Source organism: Hyperolius riggenbachi, chromosome 2, assembly GCF_040937935.1.
Source record: "Hyperolius riggenbachi isolate aHypRig1 chromosome 2, aHypRig1.pri, whole genome shotgun sequence".
NCBI classification, from domain to species: Eukaryota; Metazoa; Chordata; class Amphibia; order Anura; family Hyperoliidae; genus Hyperolius; species Hyperolius riggenbachi.
The window spans coordinates 289,124,461-289,147,325 of NC_090647.1; the positions used below are offsets into that span (position 1 = coordinate 289,124,461).

General features: G+C 41.2%; 1 protein-coding gene across 6 annotated transcripts in view; it reads right to left on the reverse strand.

Annotated features, from left to right (window-relative positions):
- The window catches only part of NFYC (nuclear transcription factor Y subunit gamma), a 96,901-nt gene that overhangs the window by 1,685 nt on the left and 72,351 nt on the right, over nucleotides 1-22,865 (reverse strand). For all 6 annotated transcript variants that reach the window (XM_068268925.1, XM_068268923.1, XM_068268921.1 and 3 more), the window contains 4 exons: nucleotides 20,422-20,517; nucleotides 14,068-14,241; nucleotides 12,079-12,237; nucleotides 10,470-10,577 (listed from right to left, as the gene is read on the reverse strand). In XM_068268925.1, the coding sequence (XP_068125026.1) occupies nucleotides 10,470-10,577; nucleotides 12,079-12,237; nucleotides 14,068-14,241; nucleotides 20,422-20,517 (537 nt within the window). The remainder of the gene's footprint in view (nucleotides 1-10,469; nucleotides 10,578-12,078; nucleotides 12,238-14,067; nucleotides 14,242-20,421; nucleotides 20,518-22,865) is intronic.

A 22,865-nucleotide genomic window follows, 5' to 3' on the forward strand; every position in this document is an offset into this window, starting at 1 on the left:
GTTACGCACAGATCTTTTTGGGTGAATGTCTACTGTTTGGACAGGCAACTTGATTCTTCTACAGCCATCGACTTACACAGAAATAAAAATGGGGGGAATCAAACTTTAAACCTGGTATATTTTTTTTGTATCTATGTAATTTTTAAGCTCTGATGGTTTGGGATGTGCTCAATATGACACTTTAGAATCAGCTGGTTCTTTCTGATAGACTACTTTTTGGTTGGACATGTGTTTGTGTTTCAAAAACACACTAATTATCGTAGGATATCGACCCAAACCACTTAATCAAATCTCTATCTCACCTATTAAAAAAAGAGGTTAACAATCATAAATTATAGGGAGCTGAGATATATAGAAAATTACAAAATGTATTCATAAATTAGTACATAGCAAAAAAACAATCAATTACCACATGATTAAAATCAATTAAAACTCATGATTCTATAGCTCTAACCATATACCAGACCATTAATTACAGGCAGCATAACTTGCAGGTGCACCTATTATAAACCGGTATATGCATGCATTAATCTTTAGGCCTCTTTAAATCCAGATATGATAGGCTATAGAGCGTCATCCATTAACAAAGCAATATCTTCAATTCACCCTATGTTCACATTATATTGCCACTTATCCACATAAAGCATTCACTGGATACACCCCCATTACGTGTAGCATCCAGCTACACAACCTTGTTAGCCTTAGACTGCAACCGGATAACGATTTAGGCATATAAAGCATCCAGCAGATAGCAAAAGATCAGCAAGCAGGCACTTTCGTTATTAGCATAACTTTTTATAGGACCAATTCGGTCAGTGTAGCCATTACTCACGTGCCCTGTCAGTTTAACCAGGGACTTAGCCAGCAGCGCGGCAAAGTTAGTATTTGAACAGTCTTTTTGCGGCGATCCTATTCAGCCACCGCACCAGCAAGATGCCCAGGAGTCCGGCCAAACTAAGGAAGAGGGGCGGAGGCTAGGGTGAATCGCTGCAGCCACGGAAGTGGCAGGATGACATCACAGAACACGTGACGCGTTTCGCCAATAGGCTTCCTCAGACGTGCATGGGCAGAAGCAAAGTGCACATCATACTTATAGTCATCTTATAGATGCCGCCCATTACTTTGCGCATAGCGTGGATATCAATTATGCTGACTATGAAACCAGCAGACTCCATCTAGTGGCTATTTTTGAAAGTGACAGGCAGAGCAGTTGAAGTAAGAGAAGCAAAACTCCAAGAACATTTTTAAAGAAGTACTTTCAGATTCATGTCACAGTTCATGCCTTTTGGCTGCATAGAGCCACATTTATAAATCCAAAAGGATTCTTTTTTCAATAACTGACGGTCAAAATCGCCTCTTCTTGGGCTTATGTTCAATTTATAAATTCCTTTTGCTTTCAAGAATCTAGGATCTGAATTATGAAACGTTTTGAAGTGCATAGCTACAGGGCTTTTTGATGAATTGATGAATAAATTTTGTAATTTTCTATATATCTCAGCTTCCTATAATTTATGATTGTTAATCTCTTTTTTTAATAGGTGTGACAGAGATTTGATTAAGTGGTTTGGGTCGATATCCTACGATAATTGGTGTGTTTTTGAATTAATTGTGTAATTATGGTTGATATCCCTATATTTTGATCTTAAGTAAGACTTAAATGGCATATGTACCAGTTTTTGAGTTAGACTCTGACGAGCAGCAGGTCTATGATGAAATGCAGGTGGAAGTAGCTAATGAGGCCAAATTAACTTTAGTACGCCTCTTTCGACAACATCAAAAGATATCTATAAAATTTGTCAAAAAAAGTGGGAAATCCTAGGGATGGACAGCTATATTGATAAACAGATTATCCCCCGGGGAATCAGAGAGAGGGTAGCCCCAGCTGAACATCTACAGACCCTTCGAATGCTCCCAGAATGGGAGATTGAATGTAAATTACACGGTATCCGTGTAATGAAAATTTTTGCTAAAGAAGAAAAAATACAATTTAAAGATGTAGAAAAAGAGCTCGAGATTAGTACTCTGAAGCTCAATGAATTTAAAAATTATCCTAATTTTGACGATTTAAACACAAAACTTAAAAATATTGTAGAAAAAGAGAACAAACGAATTAAAAATAATAAAGAAAATACATTTTTGAGAGACGTTGAAGATTACAAACGTGGGGATATTTTCAATTTAAGTGGCCAAAAATATGGTTTAAGGAGAGGGAAAGGTAGAAGAGTCGACTGGGGCAATACCTCTGAAGAGTCAGCAGGGGACTCCTCAGGACAGGAAAGTGGGGGGTCCGGAAAATCTGGGATCTTGAAAAAGTCAGGAAAGAACAGTTACAAGAATAGGAATACAGATAGGAGGAAAAATAGGAAGAGTAATCCAAGAAACAAAAATAGAAATAATGATAATGATGAATTTAGTGAAAATGATGATTTTTTTTAGACGGAAATTTAGAAGAAGAGGAAAGCGTGGTAAGAAGAGAAGGCATGCAAACACAGGGGAATCAGGCGAGAGCCAGCAATTCCTCCCGGTAACAAATTTAAATTTTGATGTTATTAATTTGACTGATGTACCTTTAAGTGAACCACAAATTAAAGTTTTGCAACAAGGTTTATCCTTCTGCCCTAAACAAGCTAGTTGTGAATTTGAGACGTATAAGGATATTTAATTATCAATTTGAGCCGTATAAGGATATTCAATTATTTCTAAGACGGGTTCTTCTTAAGACAATGTACACCACTACTCCCCCAGACGCCCAAATTGATAGTCAAGAAATGGATGTTGATACACTTACTTGACTTGAGCGACCTTCTCTATGAGGTGGAACATGGAGAACCTCCCCCTGTCTTACATACTACGCCCAAAATCTAACTATATGCCTGCACTAAGCAGTAACAAATATACGGCCATGTTTATGGACCTAGTTGCAGAGGACCTAATAATGATTAATTGGAAAAGAAGAGGGGTGGATGACCTAAATAGTGTAGAGAGAAAAGCTTTGGAGGAATTGCAAAATAATAAAGAAATAGAAATTAAGAGAAGTGATAAAGGAGGGAACGTAGTGATAATGAGCAAAGATATGTACGAAAAAGAGATTAGACGATTACTGAATGATAAACTTACCTATGAAAGGATATACAAAAATCCATTTAAAGAATAGATAAAATTAATGATAAAATAATATGGGGCTATTTAGATTGAGTTCTGTTGGAGAGAGAAATGAAATTTTTGAAAGTTGATATACACCGTATTTTTCGGACCATAAGACGCTCCGGACCATAAGACGCACCTAGGTTTAGAGGGCAAAAACCAGGGGAAAAAAAATGTCTAAACCTGGTGTGTCTATGGTGCAGGGGCATCTTGTGGAGCTTCCCCCAAGCTGTATCTATCTCCCAAGTACATTAACCCATCCTGTCACCAATAATAAAACTAGTCCCCCACTAACTGCACTAACCACTGCTGCCCCCCCCCCAAGTACACTAACCCACCCTGTCACCAATAATAAAACTAGTCCCCCACTAACTGCAGTAACCACTGCTGCCCCCCAAGTACACTAACCCACCCTGTCACCAATACTAAAACGAGTCCCCCACTAACTGCACTGACCACTGCTGCCCCCCCAAGTACACTAACCCACCCTGCCACCAATAATAAAACTAATCCCCACTAACTACACTAACCACTGTTGCCCCCCCCCCCCCCCCCCCCCCCAAGTACAGTAACCCACCCTGTCACCACCAATTAGACTAATCCCTGAGACAAACCCTCACCTGATACAGCTCTGTGCAGGGATACAAGTCTCCTCCATCATAATGATGCCATAATGTCATCTGCTGTGTCTGGAACACCGCAGCCTCCTCCCTCCCATGCAGCGCACACAAACTTCCTGCATGCCCAGACGTCATCACACAGACGTCAGAAGCGCTGGAGATGACGATCAGCAACATGTGAATTGGAGCTCGGCCACCCCTCCACCCGCTCTCGTTTCAGCTGGTTCCTACCTCCTAGCGGAGAGGCTGTGAGTTTGTCCGTGAGAAGAAGATCCAGGAGCTTTTAATTGTCTGTTTGCTGCCATGCCGAGTGAAGGGCCGAGGGGCTGTGAGCTTTGTCTGCCTGTGTACGGGAAGAAGATCTAGCTGCTTTTAATTCCCTGAAAGCTGCGTATGTAAAGCTTACATGCCGGGTGACAGAGAGACACAGTGAGCTGATCGGCAAATCATATGTAGCAACTTGCAAGCAGCTCAATGCTATGCACACACTGCTACATTCATCAGCTCACTATTTCCCTTCACCCGGCAAGGAAGCTTTACATACGCAGTTTTCAGGGAATTAAAAGCAGCTGGACCTTCTCCCCGTACACAGGCAGTCAAGCTCACAGTCCTCAGTGCACACACACTGCTATATTAGCGACTCGTCTCTCTTTGTTCACCCGGCATGTCAGATTTATTGCAGGCAGCGGCAGACAATTAAAACATGTAAACAGATCTTTTCCTCCCCCGCAAGCAGAGTTCACAGACTCTCGGAAAGGCACACATTATTCACATTCTACACGCTGCCCAGCTCAATCTCTACCTTCACCCTGCATTCCGGATTCAGGCAGAGGGCAGATCATTAAAAGCTAAATCTTCTCCCCGCAGACGTAACTTACATCCTCTTCATCTCCGTCTCCTAAATACTCAGCCGATAGACGCTGTAAACACTCCAAATTTTTAGCATTTGGACTAGAAGAAGCACTCACTTTCTCCCCCTAGTTTGGGGGGAAAAAGTGCGTCTTATAGTCCGAAAAATACGGTACACTACTCCTACGTTTTATATATTACCAAAACCCCACAAAAATATAAAAAATCCTCCTGGGCGCCCTATATTGTCAGGTAATAATGGCCCCCTGGAGAAGGTCGCTCAATTTGACGAGTCCAAAATCAAAGATATAGTACAAAGATTACCATCCTTTGTGATGGATACAAAGGCAGTTCTGGCCGAGATTGCTGGCGTGCATTTGGAAGAAGATTGGCTTTTGGTGGGTTTGGACGTGGGGTCTCTCTTCACGTCCATCCCGCACCAAAAGGGCCTAGAAGCATTAAATTACTATTTGGAAAGGAAATACAAAGATCAGCAAGAGCATTCTGAATATGTTATGGATATGATGAAGTTAATACTAAATTATAACTACTTTGAATTTAAAGGGGAATTGTACAGACAGAAAAAAGGCGTGGCTATGGGGGCAGCGTGCTCTCCGTCCTACGCGTGCCTACACCTCGGTTTCTGGGAGGAGGTCGTGGTTGGGGGTATGCGTGGGTACCGGGAGCACGTCGCCCTCTGGCTTAGGTATGTGGACGACATACTTGTTGTCTGGATAGGCACTGAAAGCCAATTATGTGATTTTGTTGGCGAACTGAACAACGATACAAATATATTTTTGACTTACACTTTCAGCGACTTAGAGATCTCCTTCTTGGATTTAAAGATTAAAAAAGTTGGGAACTCGTTGGTCACGAGCACATTCCACAAAGAGACTGCAGGTAACACTTTGTTGCACATTTGTTGCACATTTGCCAGCGCAAAAATGGGCTGTACCTACTGGACAGTTCATGCGGTTGCGACGCAACTGTAGTGAAACTGAAGATTTTAAAATTGAAGCAGAGGACCTTAAAACTAGACTGTTAGCTAGAGGGTACCCTAGACATATTATTAATAGAGCCTATTATAAGGCTCTTTCAAAGAGGCATTCTGAACTGCTATCCAAAAAGTCAAATATTAGGGAGGCAAAAAATGATCCAGATGTGGTCAGAGTTGTGACCACCTATGGATCTCACTATAACGAAATTAAAAATATACTTACCAAACATTGGCATCTGTTAGGCAGAGATCCAATCATTAAAGACATGGTAGGAGATTATCCTCATATTGCAGCAAGGCGTGGCAGGAACCTTTCGGATGTGCTTGTGAGTAGTAAGTTTAAACCAAAAAAATCGACCAGGTTTGGTGAGAAAAAACAAAAAGGGAATGTTTCGTTGCTGTAATTGCTCTATGTGCCCATATATGGAAAAGGGAGATGTTTTTCCCAACTATAATAGTTCAGAAACCTTGACGATAGAATATATAGATTGTGGTACAGACAAAGTGGTTTATCAGCTGAGGTGCAGTTGTAATAAAATGTATATTGGTAAAACATATAGACCTATGAGAGAATAGGATACAGGAACATGTCAATAATATTACCGTATATACTCGCAAGCAAGCCGAATTTTTGACCCCCCAAAAGTGGGCCAAAAGTTGGGGGGTCGGCTTGCTTGCGAGTCATGGGTGGGTGGATAGGTGCTGTCCCTCCCCGCTCCCCCCGCGGCCACCGCTGCTATTACCTTAGGCGGCGCCGCTGCCTCTATCCCCGTCCTCCTCTGGTAACTCATTCACAGCAGCGCGCCCCCCGCTGCTGTGATGACGCAGGAAACCATAGAGAGTGGTTCCCATAGTAACGGCATCGCGCTACAGGAAGCCGCTCTCTATGGTTTCCTCGTCATCACAGCAGCGAGAGGCGCGCTGCTGTGAATGAGTTACCGAACTTACCGGAGGAGGACGGGGATAGAGGAAGCGGCGCCGCCTAAGGTAATAGCAGCGGCGGCCGCGGGGGGAGCGGGGAGGGACAGCACCTACCCACCCACCCATACTGGGGCACTATGCTAGCTATATGGGGCACTATGCTAGCTATATGGGGCACTATACTAGCTATAATGGGGCACTATACTAGCTATACTGGGGGCACTATACTAGCTATACTGGGGGCACTATACTAGCTATACTGGGGGCACTATACTAGCTATACTGGGGGCACTATACTAGCTATACTGGGGGCACTATACTAGCTATAATGGGGCACTATACTGAGCACTATACTAGCTATACTGGGGGCACTATACTAGCTATAATGGGGCACTATACTAGCTATACTGGGGGCACTATACTAGCTATACTGGGGGCACTATACTAGCTATACTGGGGGCACTATACTAGCTATACTGGGGGCACTATACTAGCTATAATGGGGCACTATACTGAGCACTATACTAGCTAAACTGGGGCACTTCACTAGCTATACTGAGCACTATACTAGCTATACTGAGCACTATACTGAGCACTATACTAGCTATACTGAGCACTATACTAGCTATACTGGGGCATTTTACTAGCTATACTGAGCAGTACCTACCTATACTGAGCACTATACTAGCTAAACTGGGGCACTTCACTAGCTATAATGAGCACTATACTAGCTATACTGAGCACTATACTAGCTATACTGAGCACTATACTAGCTATACTGAGCACTATACTAGCTATAATGAGCACTATACTAGCTATACTGAGCACTATACTAGCTATACTGAGCACTATACTAGCTATACTGAGCACTATACTAGCTATACTGAGCACTATACTAGCTATACTGGGGCATTTTACTTGCTATACTGAGCACTACCTACCTATACTGGGCACTATACTAGCTATACTGGGACATACTGGGGGGATCACGCGGCCAGCGTTTCCTACCCCCGGCTTACATGAGGGTCAATCATTTTTTCCTGTTTTTTGGGGTAAAAGTGGGGGGGTCGGCTTACATGCGGGTCGGCTTGCTTGCGAGTATATACGGTAAATCCGGCTGTGAAAAAAGCCCTGTAGCTATGCACTTCAAAACGTTTCATAATTCAGATTCGAGATTCTTGAAAGCAAAAGGAATTTATAAATTAAACATAAGCCCAAGAAGAGGCGATTTTGACCGTCAGTTATTGAAAAAAGAATAATTTTGGATTTATAAATGTGGCTCTATGCAGCCAAAAGGCATGAACTGTGACATAAATCTGAAAGTATTTCTTTAAAAATGTTCTTGGAGTTTTGCTTCTCTTACTTGAACTGCTCTGCCTGTCACTTTCAAAAATAGCGACTAGATGGAGTCTGCTGGTTTCATAGTCAGCATAATTGATATCCACGCTATGCGCAAAGTAATGGGCGGCATCTATAAGATGACTATAAGTATGATGTGTACTCTGCTTCCGCCCATGCACGTCTGAGGAAGCCTATTGGCGAAACGCGTCACGTGTTCTGTGAGGTCATCCTGCCACTACCGTGGCTGCAGCGATTCACCCTAGCCTCCGCCCCTCTTCCTTAGTTTGGCCGGACTCCCGGGCATCTTGCTGGTGCGGCGGCTGAATAGGATCGCCGCAAAAAGACTGTTCAAATACGAACTTTGCTGCGCTGCCAGCTAAGTCCCTGGTTAACCTGACAGGGCACGTGAGTAATGGCCACACTGACCGACTTGGTCCTATAAAAAGTTATACTAATAACGAAAGTGCCTGCTTGCTGATCTTTTGCTATCTGCTGGATGCTTTATATGCCTAAATCGTTATCCGGTTGCAGTCTAGAGGCTCATACACACATCAGACCATAGTCTTTTGAAAATGAAAGATCACAGATCTGTTTTACCCCCTTCCATGTAGTATGAGAGCCATACTCTACACAGTCTATTCTATGGAGCTGAACTCCCCATCAGAAAAAAAACTTTGCAAGACGCTGCACACACAGATGCTGTACAGACACAAAAGATCTGTAGCTGCAGAAGATCTGTTCCTGCCAAAAATCCAACCCTGCAAATTGCAATGACAGTCTATGAGAACTGCAGATCATCGTACACACATGATTTAACTGACATTCATCTGCAGATCAGATCCACCAGGTTGGATTTTCAGATCTGCAGATCTGTCAGTTAAATCATGTGTGTATGATGATCTGCAGATCTCATAGACTATCATTGCAATTTGCAGGGTTGGATTTTTGGCAGGAACAGATCTTTTACAGCTACTGATCTTTTGTGTCTGTACAGCATCTGTGTGTGCAGCATCTTGAAAAGTTTTTTTTTCTGATGGGGAGTTCAGCTCCATAGAATAGACTGTGTAGGTATGGCTCTCATACTACATGGAAGGGGGTAAAACTGGTCTGTGATCTTTCATTTTCCAAAGACCATGGTCTGATGTGTGTATGAGCCTTAAGGCTAACAAGGTTGTGTAGCTGGATGCTACACGTAATGGGGGTGTATCCAGTGAATGCTTTATGTGGATAAGTGGCAATATAATGTGAACATAGGGTGAATTGAAGATATTGCTTTGTTAATGGATGACGCTCTATAGCCTATCATATATCGATTTAAAGAGGCCTGAAGATTATTAATGCATGCTTATACCTGTTTATAATAGGTGCACCTGCAAGTTATGCTGCCTGTAATTAATGGTCTGGTATATGGTTAGAGCTATAGAATCAGGAGTTTTAATTGATTTTAATCATGTGGTAATTGTTCATGTGTTTTTTGCTATGTACTAATTGATGAATACATTTTGTAATTTTCTATATATCTCAGCTCCCTATAATTTATGATATGTTTGTGTTTGTTTCTTTCTATTATAGAAGTACTGTCATACTATAAGTTTTCAATTTATGATCTTAACTGTACATGGATTAGTGAGCCTACTAGATCTACAGGGCAGACTATGTAATTTGTATATCTCTTTACTACTGTTAGTAATGTGTTCTAGTCAGAATACATGACCCCTGTATAACTTGCATTCTTTGTAAAGATATGCATATTCATCCTATTCACTATTCCAATGGAGTCTACGTTTTATAAATGGTGTTCCGACTTAAGAACGGATTCAGGTTAAGAACGAGCCTACAGTCCCTATCTCGTTCATTAACCGGGGACTACCTGTATGCTTCTTTTTGTTTTCAAAAAAATATGATTGATGAAAATATGTAAGACACCTGCATTTTCCAAGCTAGAATTACTTACATCTCACTGACCAACCCCAAATACAAGCTATTACTGCCATCGCACAGACTACCTCTTCCATTTCTTACGTGAAATGCTTTAGTGATAAACACTTAAAGACCTAGGTTAGAAGTGTTAACACAAAACTGTGCAAAATTTTACTTCATAGTTATTCCCTTTCAAGCAATACTAGTTGTCTGGCTAGCCTGCAGAACCTCTGCCTCTAATAAATTCAGCCATAGACCCTGAACAAGCATGCAGCAGATCAGGGGTTTCTGACATTATTGTCAGACCTGACAATATTATCCACATGATTGTTTCTGGTGTGATTCAGACTCTACTGCAGCCACATAGATCAACAGGGCTGCCAGGCAACTGGCATTGTTTAAAAGGAAATAAATCTGGTAGCCTCAATATTCTTCTCACTTAAGTTGTCCTTTAAGCTTTCTCAGCTTAAACTGACTAACACTGTTCATGTACATCTGGAACCACTGAGAAAATTGCATTTGAGCTGTAGTCAACCTACACTAAAACTAATGTTAAAATGCTACTGAACTGCAAAGAAAAAAAAAAAAAAAAGAAAAGGAGAAACATCTATACAACCCCTAAAGCCCAACTCCACATCAGGAAAAGCAATGAATATAGTGAAAAATGAACAGATTACCTGTTGAGCATTGGCTGTTAAAGTCTGGATCTGTCCCTGCACCACCTGTGTTCCAGATACAGGTTGAGCAAGACGTATATACTGCAGTTGCCCCGTGTTAAGCTGGACCTGAAAACAACAAGAACTTAGTATAGGGGAGATGGAAAAATACAGTTATAAGTATATTACACAATAGCATTTAAAACACTTCAGCACGAGACCAATTTTCACATATTAGGACTGTTCCCGTTCATTCGCCAATAACTTTATGACTACTTATCACACCTAAATTATCTATCTATCTATCTATCTATCTATCTATCTATCTATCTATCTATCTATCTATCTCTATATATAATATTTTTTTTTTCCAGGACAAATTAGGCTTTTAGTGTGTGAAAATGTTGTATTAGTAATTACCTTATATTCTATGCATAAAGGGAAACACACCATTTCTCCATTTACATCCATTATAGCTTTACAAAAAAAACCAGTTCTAATTATAAGTTAAACCCACAAATTGTATTTGCTTATCCACTCTGGTTATTACAAGATTTAGATTATGTTCCTAGCACTATGTATGGTGACAATATTGTATTTGGAAATAAATGTGTCTTTTATTTTTGCCTTCTCGTTGTACACCATCGATGAATATGGTCTTGGCGGCTCAAAATCTTATAACAAGTGATTTGAAAAGTACTGAACCTTTACCTATGCATTCGTTTCCAGCAATCTTACCCTAGAACAAAGTTTGAGAAATACGTTTTTGCACAAGGAGGCTTGTACACAATATCTTCCACCTAATTGTAAACAGTGTTTTGAGCAATTTTTAGTGTAGATGACTATTATAGTTGTAGAATATTTTGTTTGATTATGTTCTTAATGATATCCATGTTTTACGGTTGATGAAGTGAATTTTCTTTGCTATTGCAATAGTGCTTACAAAGCTCAATATAAGAAATATATCCAATACTACTCAAACTTATCTTGTACCATATTACTAGTTAACAACTCCATGTTTTCAATCCAGCTCAGTGATCTATAGATCACTGCTCTGAGCTGTATCATGCCATACATGGGGTGGTTACTCCTCTCAGCTTATTCGCCAAGTAAGGGCTGGTGCACACCGCATTTAAAAATGCTTTCACTTTAAAAAGCACTTGGCAAATGTATTAGAATGGAATGGATCACACCAGAGCGATGTGATTTTTTCCCAAATGCAAGCGCGGGTCCTGCAGCATTTTTGCCGATTTCTGAGGCGATTTAGCATCAATGTTAAGTATAGCGCGCCTGTGGCTGGGAGCGCACATGTATGACATCATGCACATGATGCAGTGATGTCATACGCATGCGCAGAGTGCTCCCGGCTCTAGGGTGTGCTCACCCCAGCCCAAGTAGTCAGGCCCGACAGAGCCAGCCTGAAGACAATCCTGGGGGCTTTTAGGTGAGCTACGGAGAGGACAGGAGGAGCGGTGGGCATAATGACAAGTAGTAGTATATGCCTGTTCTCCCCGTTTCTCCAAAGTTTTTGGGCTCTGGTATTCTTTTAGAACTCTGGTAATTTACTAGACAGAAATAAGTCTAGCTGCACTTAGCTTGTATATAGGTAGCAGCCCATGGGAGTACATACCGGAATCTGCTGGATCTCTCCTGTGTTTGTTATTATTTGCTGCATAACCTGCATGGTTTGTCCTGTTGCACTCTGCCCTTGCTGTGTCTGTCCTTGAGGCTGAGCCTGGAGAATCTGGACTTGCTGACCTTCTCCAACTTGCATGGTCACTGGCGCACTCTGCATGAAAAATAGAAAAATGGAGGCAAGTGGTTACATGTGGCAAGTAAAACCGTTCACAATTTAACATGACATAGCTGTGTATTGCACTTGTGCAGCTCCTGCACAGCCATAGTGACTGTGCATTCCAAAATAGAATAGGTCTTTGTATCCTTCAATACACATTTAGGATTGTGCATTTACAGTTAAGCTGTTAAAACGCAAACCTTGTGACTAATTCTGTACTTAGTGCCGATATTACTTGAAGCACAATTCCACCACCATGTTCAGTGTTGGTGTCAGGTTATGTTCTAGGCACCCACACCCCAAATAGCACTCTAACAACCCATGTGTGAAGTGTAAGGTGAATCAGAAATTCATAACCATTCTCCACACCAGACTTCAGGCTGGTGCTCTGTGAGGGCTGGTGCACACCGAGCGGCTTTTTGGGCGTTTTCAGATCCGCTTGCGGCTGCGGATCTGCTTGGTCAATGTATCTCAATGGGGTGGTGCACACCAGAGCGGCAGGCGTTTTGCAGAAACGAAAAATGCCTGGGTGAGGCATTTTTTGGATTGCGGATGCGTTTCTGCCTCAATGTTAAGTATAGGAAAAACGCAAACCGCTCTGAAAAACGGCACTTCAGAGCGGTTTTGCAGGCGTTTTTGTTACAGAAGCTGTTCAGTAACAGCTTTACTGTAACAATATATGAAATCTACTATACTGAAAACCGCAGCAGCAATCCGCAAAACGCCTCATAAAAATAAAAAAAAGCGTTTTGCGGATCTGCTAGCATTTTGCGGATCTGCTAGCGGGTTTTGGTGTGCACCAGCCCTCAGAGTTAGCTGAAAAGAAAGGAAGACTGGGTCTCGCCTTTTTGTTATCAAGTGTTAGATTTATGTTCAACTTACTAACACTTGATAAAGGCCAATGTCGTGTGTTTTGTGACTATGGTATAATAAATTGTAGCATTGCTGGTCGAGACCCAGTTTTCCTTTCTTTTCTTGATGAGTATATGGCACCCTGTATGGATCCAGGTGTGGACTGGTTGACTCCCTGGTGCAAGATAATTTAGCAGCCCGAGGTGGGGGTCAGCTTTTTCTTTTGATCTGTGAGGGTCTAAAGGAGGATGACATGTCAAGTGCTTATAAAGTTTTTTTTAATTTTAACAATAATCATAGAGCAGCAGGTTGTTTCTAGATATAGATTGTGCAATTTTAATTGTACAAACCAGCACTTCCCAAAGTCCTGAGAGAGGAGGTTTACTAAATAACTTAAGTAGCATGTTCACAGGATTGGTTTTCGATTGGGAAATCAGATCTGTCGGAAATAATCGATTCGACCATCTATCTGACGGAAAATTGCATGGTGTGTACCATGTATAAGATTCTAAAAAGATTTAGGGACTTCAATGGAACAAATTCTACATCCAAGGTTTTGAGTGCTATTGTATTTTAAGCAAATACTACACCAGATAAGGTAATTGAAACTTGCATTAAGTCTCAGCTAAAAGCTCATACACACGTCCAACAAAGTGCACAACCAACTCCACGACAAACCATTTGCACGACTTGTATTTTCCATGCACCAACCAACTAAATGACGAACCATACTGTGCTCACAAGCAAAACCATGAACTACACAACATGGCCACATTCAAAACAAGCCCAGTTCACTCAAACAACATATACACGCGTGGGCAACTGCGTTATATCAGTCCAACAGTCGTGTGAGCTGATCCGCTGGATGGATCGGGCAAATCGCCTGTTATGTCTACAATAAGACGTTTGTAACAAAGTGTGTAAAGGAATCAGGAGTTGCACAAGAATCAACAAACAAGTGTTTTTTCTGACCTGTCCTTGCTGAGGCTGGGCAATTATAATCTGCCCAGGCTGGAGGGTAGTGGTAGAAGTTGCGTTCTGCTGAGTGGCTTGCTGTCCCTGTACTTGCACAGCTGCTGGCTGCTGGGCTAGAGTAAAGTAGTACTGGACGGGTTCTGCTGCTGTGACTGCTTGACGAACTTCTTCCTATAGAAAAAGCCAAAACCACAAAGTATTAGTATTTATAGGATAATTATTTAGTTTCATTCACATCTAATAATAAAATAAAAAAAATTAACTTCCAGGCATCTTTAGATCATCATCATCAGTCTGCAAGTGTACTTCCTTCAACCTGTGTTATCTTACAATAGCACTAGCTAGGGAGACTTTCTGTTAAGCTCCATACACACATGTGAACAAACAAGGAGCGATGGGACAGTTTCCTGGCAGCCCTGCTGATCTATTTGGCTGCAGTGGTGGCTGAATCACACCAGAAACAAGCATGCAGCTAATCTTGTCAGATACACCTGATCTGCATATTTTTTTCATGGTCTATGACTAAACGTATTAGAGGCAGAAGATCAGCAGGATGCCAGGAAACTGGTACTGTTTAAAAGGAAATAAATATGGCAGCCTCCATAGCCCTCTCACTTCAGTTGCCCTTTAAAGCAACCGCACATATGGGCAAAATACAGGCATCATATGATATTAAAACCGCCAGATCTGTGTACTGTACATTAAAACACTCAGTTTCAGACCCAAGCTTCGTAAAGCCGCAATATTTTTCCCTCCTAAAATGACAGCTCATCTAATGCTCATTTAGGGCATCAGTTGGCCAATAATCCGTGTACAGACATGATGCTCAGCTGTCCTATGGACAGATCAGTAAGATAATATGGTGCATCCACCTGCAGCTGAACTATAATATTAGTGTGCAGATTATTATCCAACTGAGCACATCACTGAAGTGCAAGCTGCTGACATTGAATATTTGTACTAGATTACCACAATTGCTTCCAGAGTGTATGTAGACTAAGGATGCTGAAGAAGCACCTGGAGATCAAGGTAGCCGAGCTCCAGAGCTTTCCTTCTGGGCCCAGATTCAATTAACTTTTCTCCTAAGCTTTCTCATGGGAATGTTCTCACAGCCTATCAGTAAAATATGTTTGCAGCACCCAGCAAGGAAAAAAAAGTACTTAAACTTCCAAATTAACTAAAGTTTGATATTAATTTTCCTACTTACTTTTCTATTTGCAAAATGCTGAAAAGGTATTTTGTAGGTTAATGAAAAAAAAAAATATCTCCTGGGAGAAAGCCCTGGAGAACAACTAATTGAATTGGGCTCTGGATAGTTCTACCATCTGTTACACTAAGAACCAACAAAAGAAAAGGGGCCAACATTTTTTTTTTTTTTAAAAGAGGACCTTTCATTTTTAGATTACTTCATCAGCAAATATCTCTTGAACTTATTATGGACTCAACAGATTTTTTTCTAACTCCTGTAACTTTTGATTATGTATTTTTAGATTAGGTGTGTGTGACTAACGAATGCGGCATTTAGGGACACCTCTGTTCAACCCAGAAGCCTATTGGTCACATTTATGATATGTATACTTTAGAGGAGCATTCCAAGCAAAAATATTTACCTTGCAAAAGGTAAGTGTCCTTCTGAAAACAAATATTACCACTGTTATAACTGGATTTGTAAAACCAAGTGCAGAATGTAATGCTTGAGTAGCTTGTCAGCAGGATTTCTGTCTGAACAGGAACAGTTTTTGAACAGTCATTATTACAATTATTAAATACCATATTGTGCTTAGTATATGTTTTGAGTCTCTCAGACTGATGATGCTACCGTATCACCCCTTAAGATCTGCAGCAATGTGGGACATTCACTTTTAGGCTAGGTCCACACTAGGTCAGTGCTACTGTATGTGTTTAACAGATGTGGGCCCATTGCAGTTTCACCTGCTGTTCTGGAGTGGAGGCATGCAAATCAAATGAATGGCAATGCAACCCTCTGTCCAGAAAAATGTGTGCAGCAGGACGTTTTTATAGTGGAACACGATAGAACTGATAAGTGTGAACTGGCCCAAAGAAAATCATTGCATTCTTCAACCTGTCCCATTTTCAATCCTCTGTCTGGTCTGTCAAAATGCAGGGCAGTGCACACAGTGAGAATGAGACCTTTCAGAGATTTAAAAAGAATAAAAAAAGAACAAAAATAAAAAAATGGATGTATAGGATAGCAATTTAGGATAGGATAGCAATTTAACCTGTGAACATGGATTTCAATCTTAATAAGTGTTCATCAAAAGCAGACATCAAATGCTAGAATATGTAAGGAATGTATCTATGTTTACTTTCAAACAATATTGTACATTATTTCATGTACTGGGTATTTGTGCATAAATAGTAGAAGACTTAGGGCTCTTTTCCACTACGGCATTTGCGATGGCTGAATCGCAAAAACCGCAAACCGCTAGTGATTTACAAAACGCTATGGTTTGCTTTTTAACATAGGAATCGCGGTAGGTCAATTCCACTACCGTGATTCTTTTTTACCTAATCGCGAATGCGCAGCGGAACGATTATTGCCGCGATTTTTCTTTGCAGTGCATAGCATAGCAAAATCGCGATCGCAAACGTCTGGAAATCGCCGCAAAATTTTGTTCTTTTGCTGAATCGCAATCGCTAGTGGAAAAGAGCCCTTAGGGTTAGGAAAGAACAAACCTAAAAAACCACCTCATCAGAGTCTTGAATGGTTCTTGTTCATACAGACATGGCACACAGCATCTTTTAGACCTGCATTTTCCCCATAGACACTGATAAGTAATTTACCATGTGCATACTTATTAAAGAACGTGTGTGCTCCAAATTTTCTAATAGTGCCATCACAAAGATGAAATTCATCTGGAGACATTAAATAAAGCTGGCCATAATTGCATACATTTTCTGGTGGTTTTCTGGTAGATTCGATCACTGATCAAATCTGCCAGTTATCTACTGCTCCCACATATTGATTTTTTGCAGTTTATTAATTGAAAGTCTGATTGGTGATGGATGGGTGGGTGATTGGTCTTTCTGTGATGGGGCAGATCAGGAGAGGTGTGGGAAAGGATGACCCATAATGTTGCACTGCATGGAGCAGTAAAACACTTGCAGTGCGATTAATGCTTAATAGATTTCTGCTGAAATCTGACAAAATTAAGCTTGCTGTGTGTGATAGGATTCAATCGCTATCTGATCTAATTCCAATCGGATAGGTATCACTCTGCTTTGCATATTGGACTATAATCGACCCGTGCATAGCAAGGTTTAAAATGATAGGTTGTTGCTTGTTTAAGTTGCCACTAAAATATTTTTATTTGTCCAAGCTGGCAATTTCCAAATAAAAATGCAGTTTGTGCCCAGTCATCACCTCCTTGCTGCTCAGTGGCTATTCCATGACAGTGGGAGCAAACACCCTTCTCCCAGCCACATCATGTTCACAGCTGAGAGTGTAGGATGTTTACAAACACCGTCACAGACTCTTGAAGAACAGTTCTACCCAATCCTAAGAAAACACGATAGCAGCGCACACAAATTTTTCTAATATTGTTTACTTACAAGGCTTGTGTGCCAGTGGCAGACACTAGAGACTTTTTGACTGTGAGCAGTGTTTTTCACGTTAGTCTTGCAAAGACAATTTTGTAGTACACAGACACAACCATTGCTGCCTGCAGGATTGTGACAGTTTGGGGTGAGGGCTGTAGCAATGCATTGCTAGGATATAGCCTTGCAAGACATTTTGATGTTGTGGAAGGGAGATGAGGGATATGGGTTTGGAGCAGGATGGTGGATGAAGTAAGGAGAGGAACAATGTGCTCAGCATGCTGCATCTTTAAGTGATGCATTGGGGTGGCTGTGCATACGCCCTGTGTTATTAGGGAAATGCCAGGACTGCATACTACTGTAACACGTTTTAGACCTTCAGATGTTCCTGGTTTTAAGCAGCAGGTTTTCTCCCCAAACTGCAGTTCTCATGTTTCCCTCACAAAGACCCTCTCAGTGAAGACAGTGCAGCAGTCGACAGCTGTAAACATCCGACTGAAAGCTCCTTCCACATTTTTACAGCTTCCAGTCAAGGATGTTTACAGCCGTTGACTCTGCCCAAAATTTACTTCGACCACAATAGGTCAAACTTCACGCTGAAACCTATAGGCCTAAGCAGACCATTCACTTGCCCTGTACTGAATTACCTCATTGTTTTACAATATATTCCAAACTTTCTTTAGTCTTGTAAAACTGGTCTGAGAAGATGAACCACGCGATACATATCGGAGTCCTCAGGAAAACTATTAAAAAAGACACCTCAAGTGAATGGAATATGAAGGCTGACACATTTCCTTATATGGTCTTGAGAAAGCTCAGAAGGCGCAACGATCGTCGACCTTCCTGCACACCTCTCACCTATCATGTGTCTGATAAATAATTGTGCTGTTCTTTTACTCATTGCTGATTGCATCGTGTTTTTATACTCTGAAGAAAAAGACTAAATAAAAAAGTGTTGGAGTTAATGGCAAGTGCTCCAGAAACCATTTTTCTCCTGTTGCATCATTTGACAATATATTACAAACTTAAAACTGATCTGAGGAGGCTTCCCAAGAAACACAGCGGAGTCCTAAGGGCTCTTTCACACCAGAGCTCTTTTTCAGCGTTTTAACGTAAAGTCTATACTTTGCTAATAACCAAGGTAAAAGGAAAATCCATAGACTTTCATTTTACCTTTTATACCCGACGCTGCGTTTCGATACATTGCGGTACGATGCACCCGGGCGCATTTTATCGTTGGGAATTGGCGTTTCCCCTTCGGGTTAATTAACTACTACCGCTGCTACTCAGCGTCGCACCGCAGATTCCCGACGACACGCCGCAACGCGTGCAGGAGCCGTTCTCCTGCACGCTTTTAATGTGTAACCGGCCTCAGGAAAACTATTAAAAGACACCTGAAGTGAGGAATAGAGAGGCTGCCACATTTGCTTTTAAACAATACAAGTTACCTGGCGCCCTGTAATAACCAAAATATACAGTACATTTTGAAAGAGGAAAACTTTGCATTAAATATTGTAACGTCAGTCACTAGTAGGGGTATATCTTTACAGCATACTGAAGACTTAAAATACAGACTAAACAAGAGGGATGCATAAGCCTTTTACTTGTGAGCAGTTTTGGGAATACTTTGTGCCAGACAAGACAGTACAGCAACAGACTAGAAAAGGCGGGAAAGAAAAAAAAAATATGTCTCCCTCATCCCCCCCCTTTAACCTTCCTGAGCGTTGTTTCCAGCGCTTCCTATGCAATTATGAAATGGGAGTAGGCCCGGAGACAGCAGGATTCTCTGATATTAATGCAGGGTAGGCATGTTCCTACTAGAATGGACAAAAAAAAAGCCTTCTTAATGTCTGGCTGACAATAGCATATTACTTTACATTAACACTCCGCGCAGATGTTGAAAGAGAAAATCCTCCGCAAACTGAAAACGACGGCATTAGAAAATATACATATACTGATCTTGAACTTATCTTAACCACCTAAATCACCCAAGTATGATTTTTGAGGGATGCGTTCATACAAGGGAAATTTAGTTTGTTCTTATAAACTATTGATCATTTTAAAAGCAGTTTTCACTGCAGGTAATCAGGTAATCTTAGCGACATGTTTGCTTTAAACCTGTAAGCTACGAAGGATAAATGAAATATATTACAGAACCCCCCCCCCCCCCCCTCAAACTCTTGCTGCTGTTATATTAGTTATTGCAATTGATCTACCAATGTCGTTTTACCTGGCATATAATAGAAAGAATGTGGACCACAGCATTTCAAACACTAAAAATATTATTTCTTGGTGTGAATCTAAATTGGCATTTAAGTACGTTTTTCCAACTCCCTTTGATGTGTAGTTTATTCCATGCAGAGGCCAACCCTTGTATGGTCTCTACTGATAACTTAAGAATCATTTAAATGAGATAAGTTTTAATGCAAATACATTTGGTTCTCTGATTTCCTCCTGTTTCATTCAAGCAAGAAACCTGTAAACGTCGCCTCCAGAGGCTTCGTGCTCCATTCACTAGCTCATCATTGCTGTGCAGGGTCCATTTAAACATATCAGACACAAGCTTGTTGGATATGTTCTTATGGCCCTGCTCCCCTCTGTGTACAAGCACAGCCATACTGCACAAGTACAGTTGGGCCTACACAGTAAGCTAAAACCACTAGTAAGTCTCTGGACAGGCCTACTTTAAACTGAAAAGGTTATCAGAAAATGCAAGACGATCCTCATAACATACAACACTGAAGAGAAATTCTATAAGGAGAACATCACTCTTATGACTTATAAGATGCCCACCTGACGTTTCGGAGGCTTTAACTCATCTCGAGGAACGATGTCTATGAGGAAATCAAACTGATCAAACTTTGTAATCGCCATAGCAATATCGTTTCTCTGCAACATAAAATGAAAATTAGTGTGCATATTTTATTATTACTACAATCAATATACACTGGGGGAAAAACCTTCCTGATTAGACGAAGAAAAAAAATCCAAGGTCAGAATTCACTGGTGAATCTAGACAATTCAAAACTCTGTACACTAAATGCAACTTCAAAAGCAGCACAGATGTCAGCATTTTCCCACTCTTCATTAATTGAAAATGAATCTGTGTTCAACGGATTATGGTGTGAAACTCAAACGTTGTCTGCCCCTTCCTCCCTCACTTATCTTTTCCCACTGGCCAAATCTCAATAGACTGGTGGTTCCCACCAATCCTGTCACAAATATCACAGGGCTGGAGATGCTGGGGCTTTTAGGTTCATTTTAGTCACCCACAAATTCCCAATGATTCTGGTTTACCATGAATGAATTGGGGTATTGTAAAATGGCTAGACATGGCAGTTGGCCGGCAGGAGCAGCTTAGTGAAGGGAGCAGTAAAATCTATGACTCCTGCCCAAGTCTCATTCCATCAACAGTTGGACACAGGTTCACATTTAAGTTCCCAATCTACTATTAAGGATATTACTTATAATTTTATTGTTGCATGTATCGTCCATCATTACACATATCAATACAAAGCGCATTATAAAATACTCCCAGTTCCACTGTTCCCCTCTCTGATGTTTTTAATGGTGTATGTAAGTCAAGACCCTCAGTATACATATTTTAATAAAAAGGTACAATAGGAGGCCCAATTCACTTGTACTAAATGGGACTACCCAGCTCTACACTCTGCCTCAGGCACCAACGGTGCTGATCCATGGGCACCACTGCCAGCGTGACTGGGCCCATAGGTTATTATGCAATTTGAATGGTCACAAATCTCTTTAAGAGAGATGAGCTGCAATGTCTGAAATCACTCTGATGTGGCGCTGACTAGTATTTTAAGATTTAGGCTGCTTACACACCAAGACGTTAAAGGCGCACGTTAGTGCGCCTGTAACGCTCCCCCAACGCACAGCAATGTAACACAAGTGGGCTGTTCACACAGCCCACGTTGCGTTACATGTAACGCTGCACGTTCTGTGCAAAGTGCAGCATGCTACAGCGTTGGAGCGGCTATAGCCGCGTTAGACTGTTTGCACATGCGCAGTGGGGGGCGGAGAGGAGGCGGGGAGAGCCAGCTACAGTAGCCGAGCACATGGTTACTTAATATTCACTGCACTGGCGGGCGCTGATTGGCCCCAGGAACCACGTGATGCAGAGTGTCTCGCTCCGCATCACGTGGCCCCGCTGGCCAATCAGCGCCACTCTGGGAGACATTATAGGACTCGGCGGCTCACTCTACCGTCGGCTCTTGCAGCACCATACGTTGTGTTAGGTGCACGTTATGCGACCTTAACGTGGCAGCTAATGCAACGTTTCGGTGTGCAAGAAGCCTTAAGGTATATGTTAATTAAAGCTTATACCTGTGCATCTTTTATATATTCTTTCACATAAGAAGTTGCTTTTAGTTTTTAGGAAGAGGAACAATGCAACCTCCAGGATTTTCCAAAGGGTGCTAAATTATAGGATATATGTAAAGTAAATAAATAAAATAAAAATTATCCTTTAAAATCTGATTATTTCTTTTTAATTGATAAAGGGCATAATTAGACATGATGTCCATACTTAAAAAAAAACAAACACTAAAATAGGAATATACTGAAGCATGAAGCAGATTGCACGCTGGAACTTGTTTACTTTGCATGGGTCCCTCTGGGATGAAGATCACTGGAAAGCACGTGCAATCAAAATTTTACGGATGTTCAGTAACCTTAGATATGGTCTGACATGAAGTGAAGGACACAATATTTTACCCCCTGATTATATACAGTTTGGGCTTGAGTTTATAGGCTTGTATTTCTTTTGTATGTTTGTGTGAATTTTTCTCTCACATCCAAAAAGTATACTGAGACATTAAATGGTTGCCCCCAAAACTGGCCTAAAACTATCAAAGGGAAGTTAAAACCATGATAAGGATTAGCTTGTGAATTAGTGACATGACTATGTGCTCTGTAAACTGCTGAGGAAGAAGGCACCGCTATGGTGCTGGATCATTCCTCTCCAGTCAGCCCCAGAAAACCTTAGTAGCCTTAGCAAATCTGGCCTACTATGTCTTTACAGAGTTCTTCAATGACGTGTATGACCCCGAGAATAGTTAAGGTGGGTTTTAAATGTGGTTTATATACACATCACAGAGTTCTGCATCAGCAGTTCTATACAGATTAAAGGACAACTGAAGTCAGAGTTATACGGAGGCTGACATATTTTTTTTCCATTTTAAGCAATACCAGCTGTCTGGCTATCCTGCTGATCC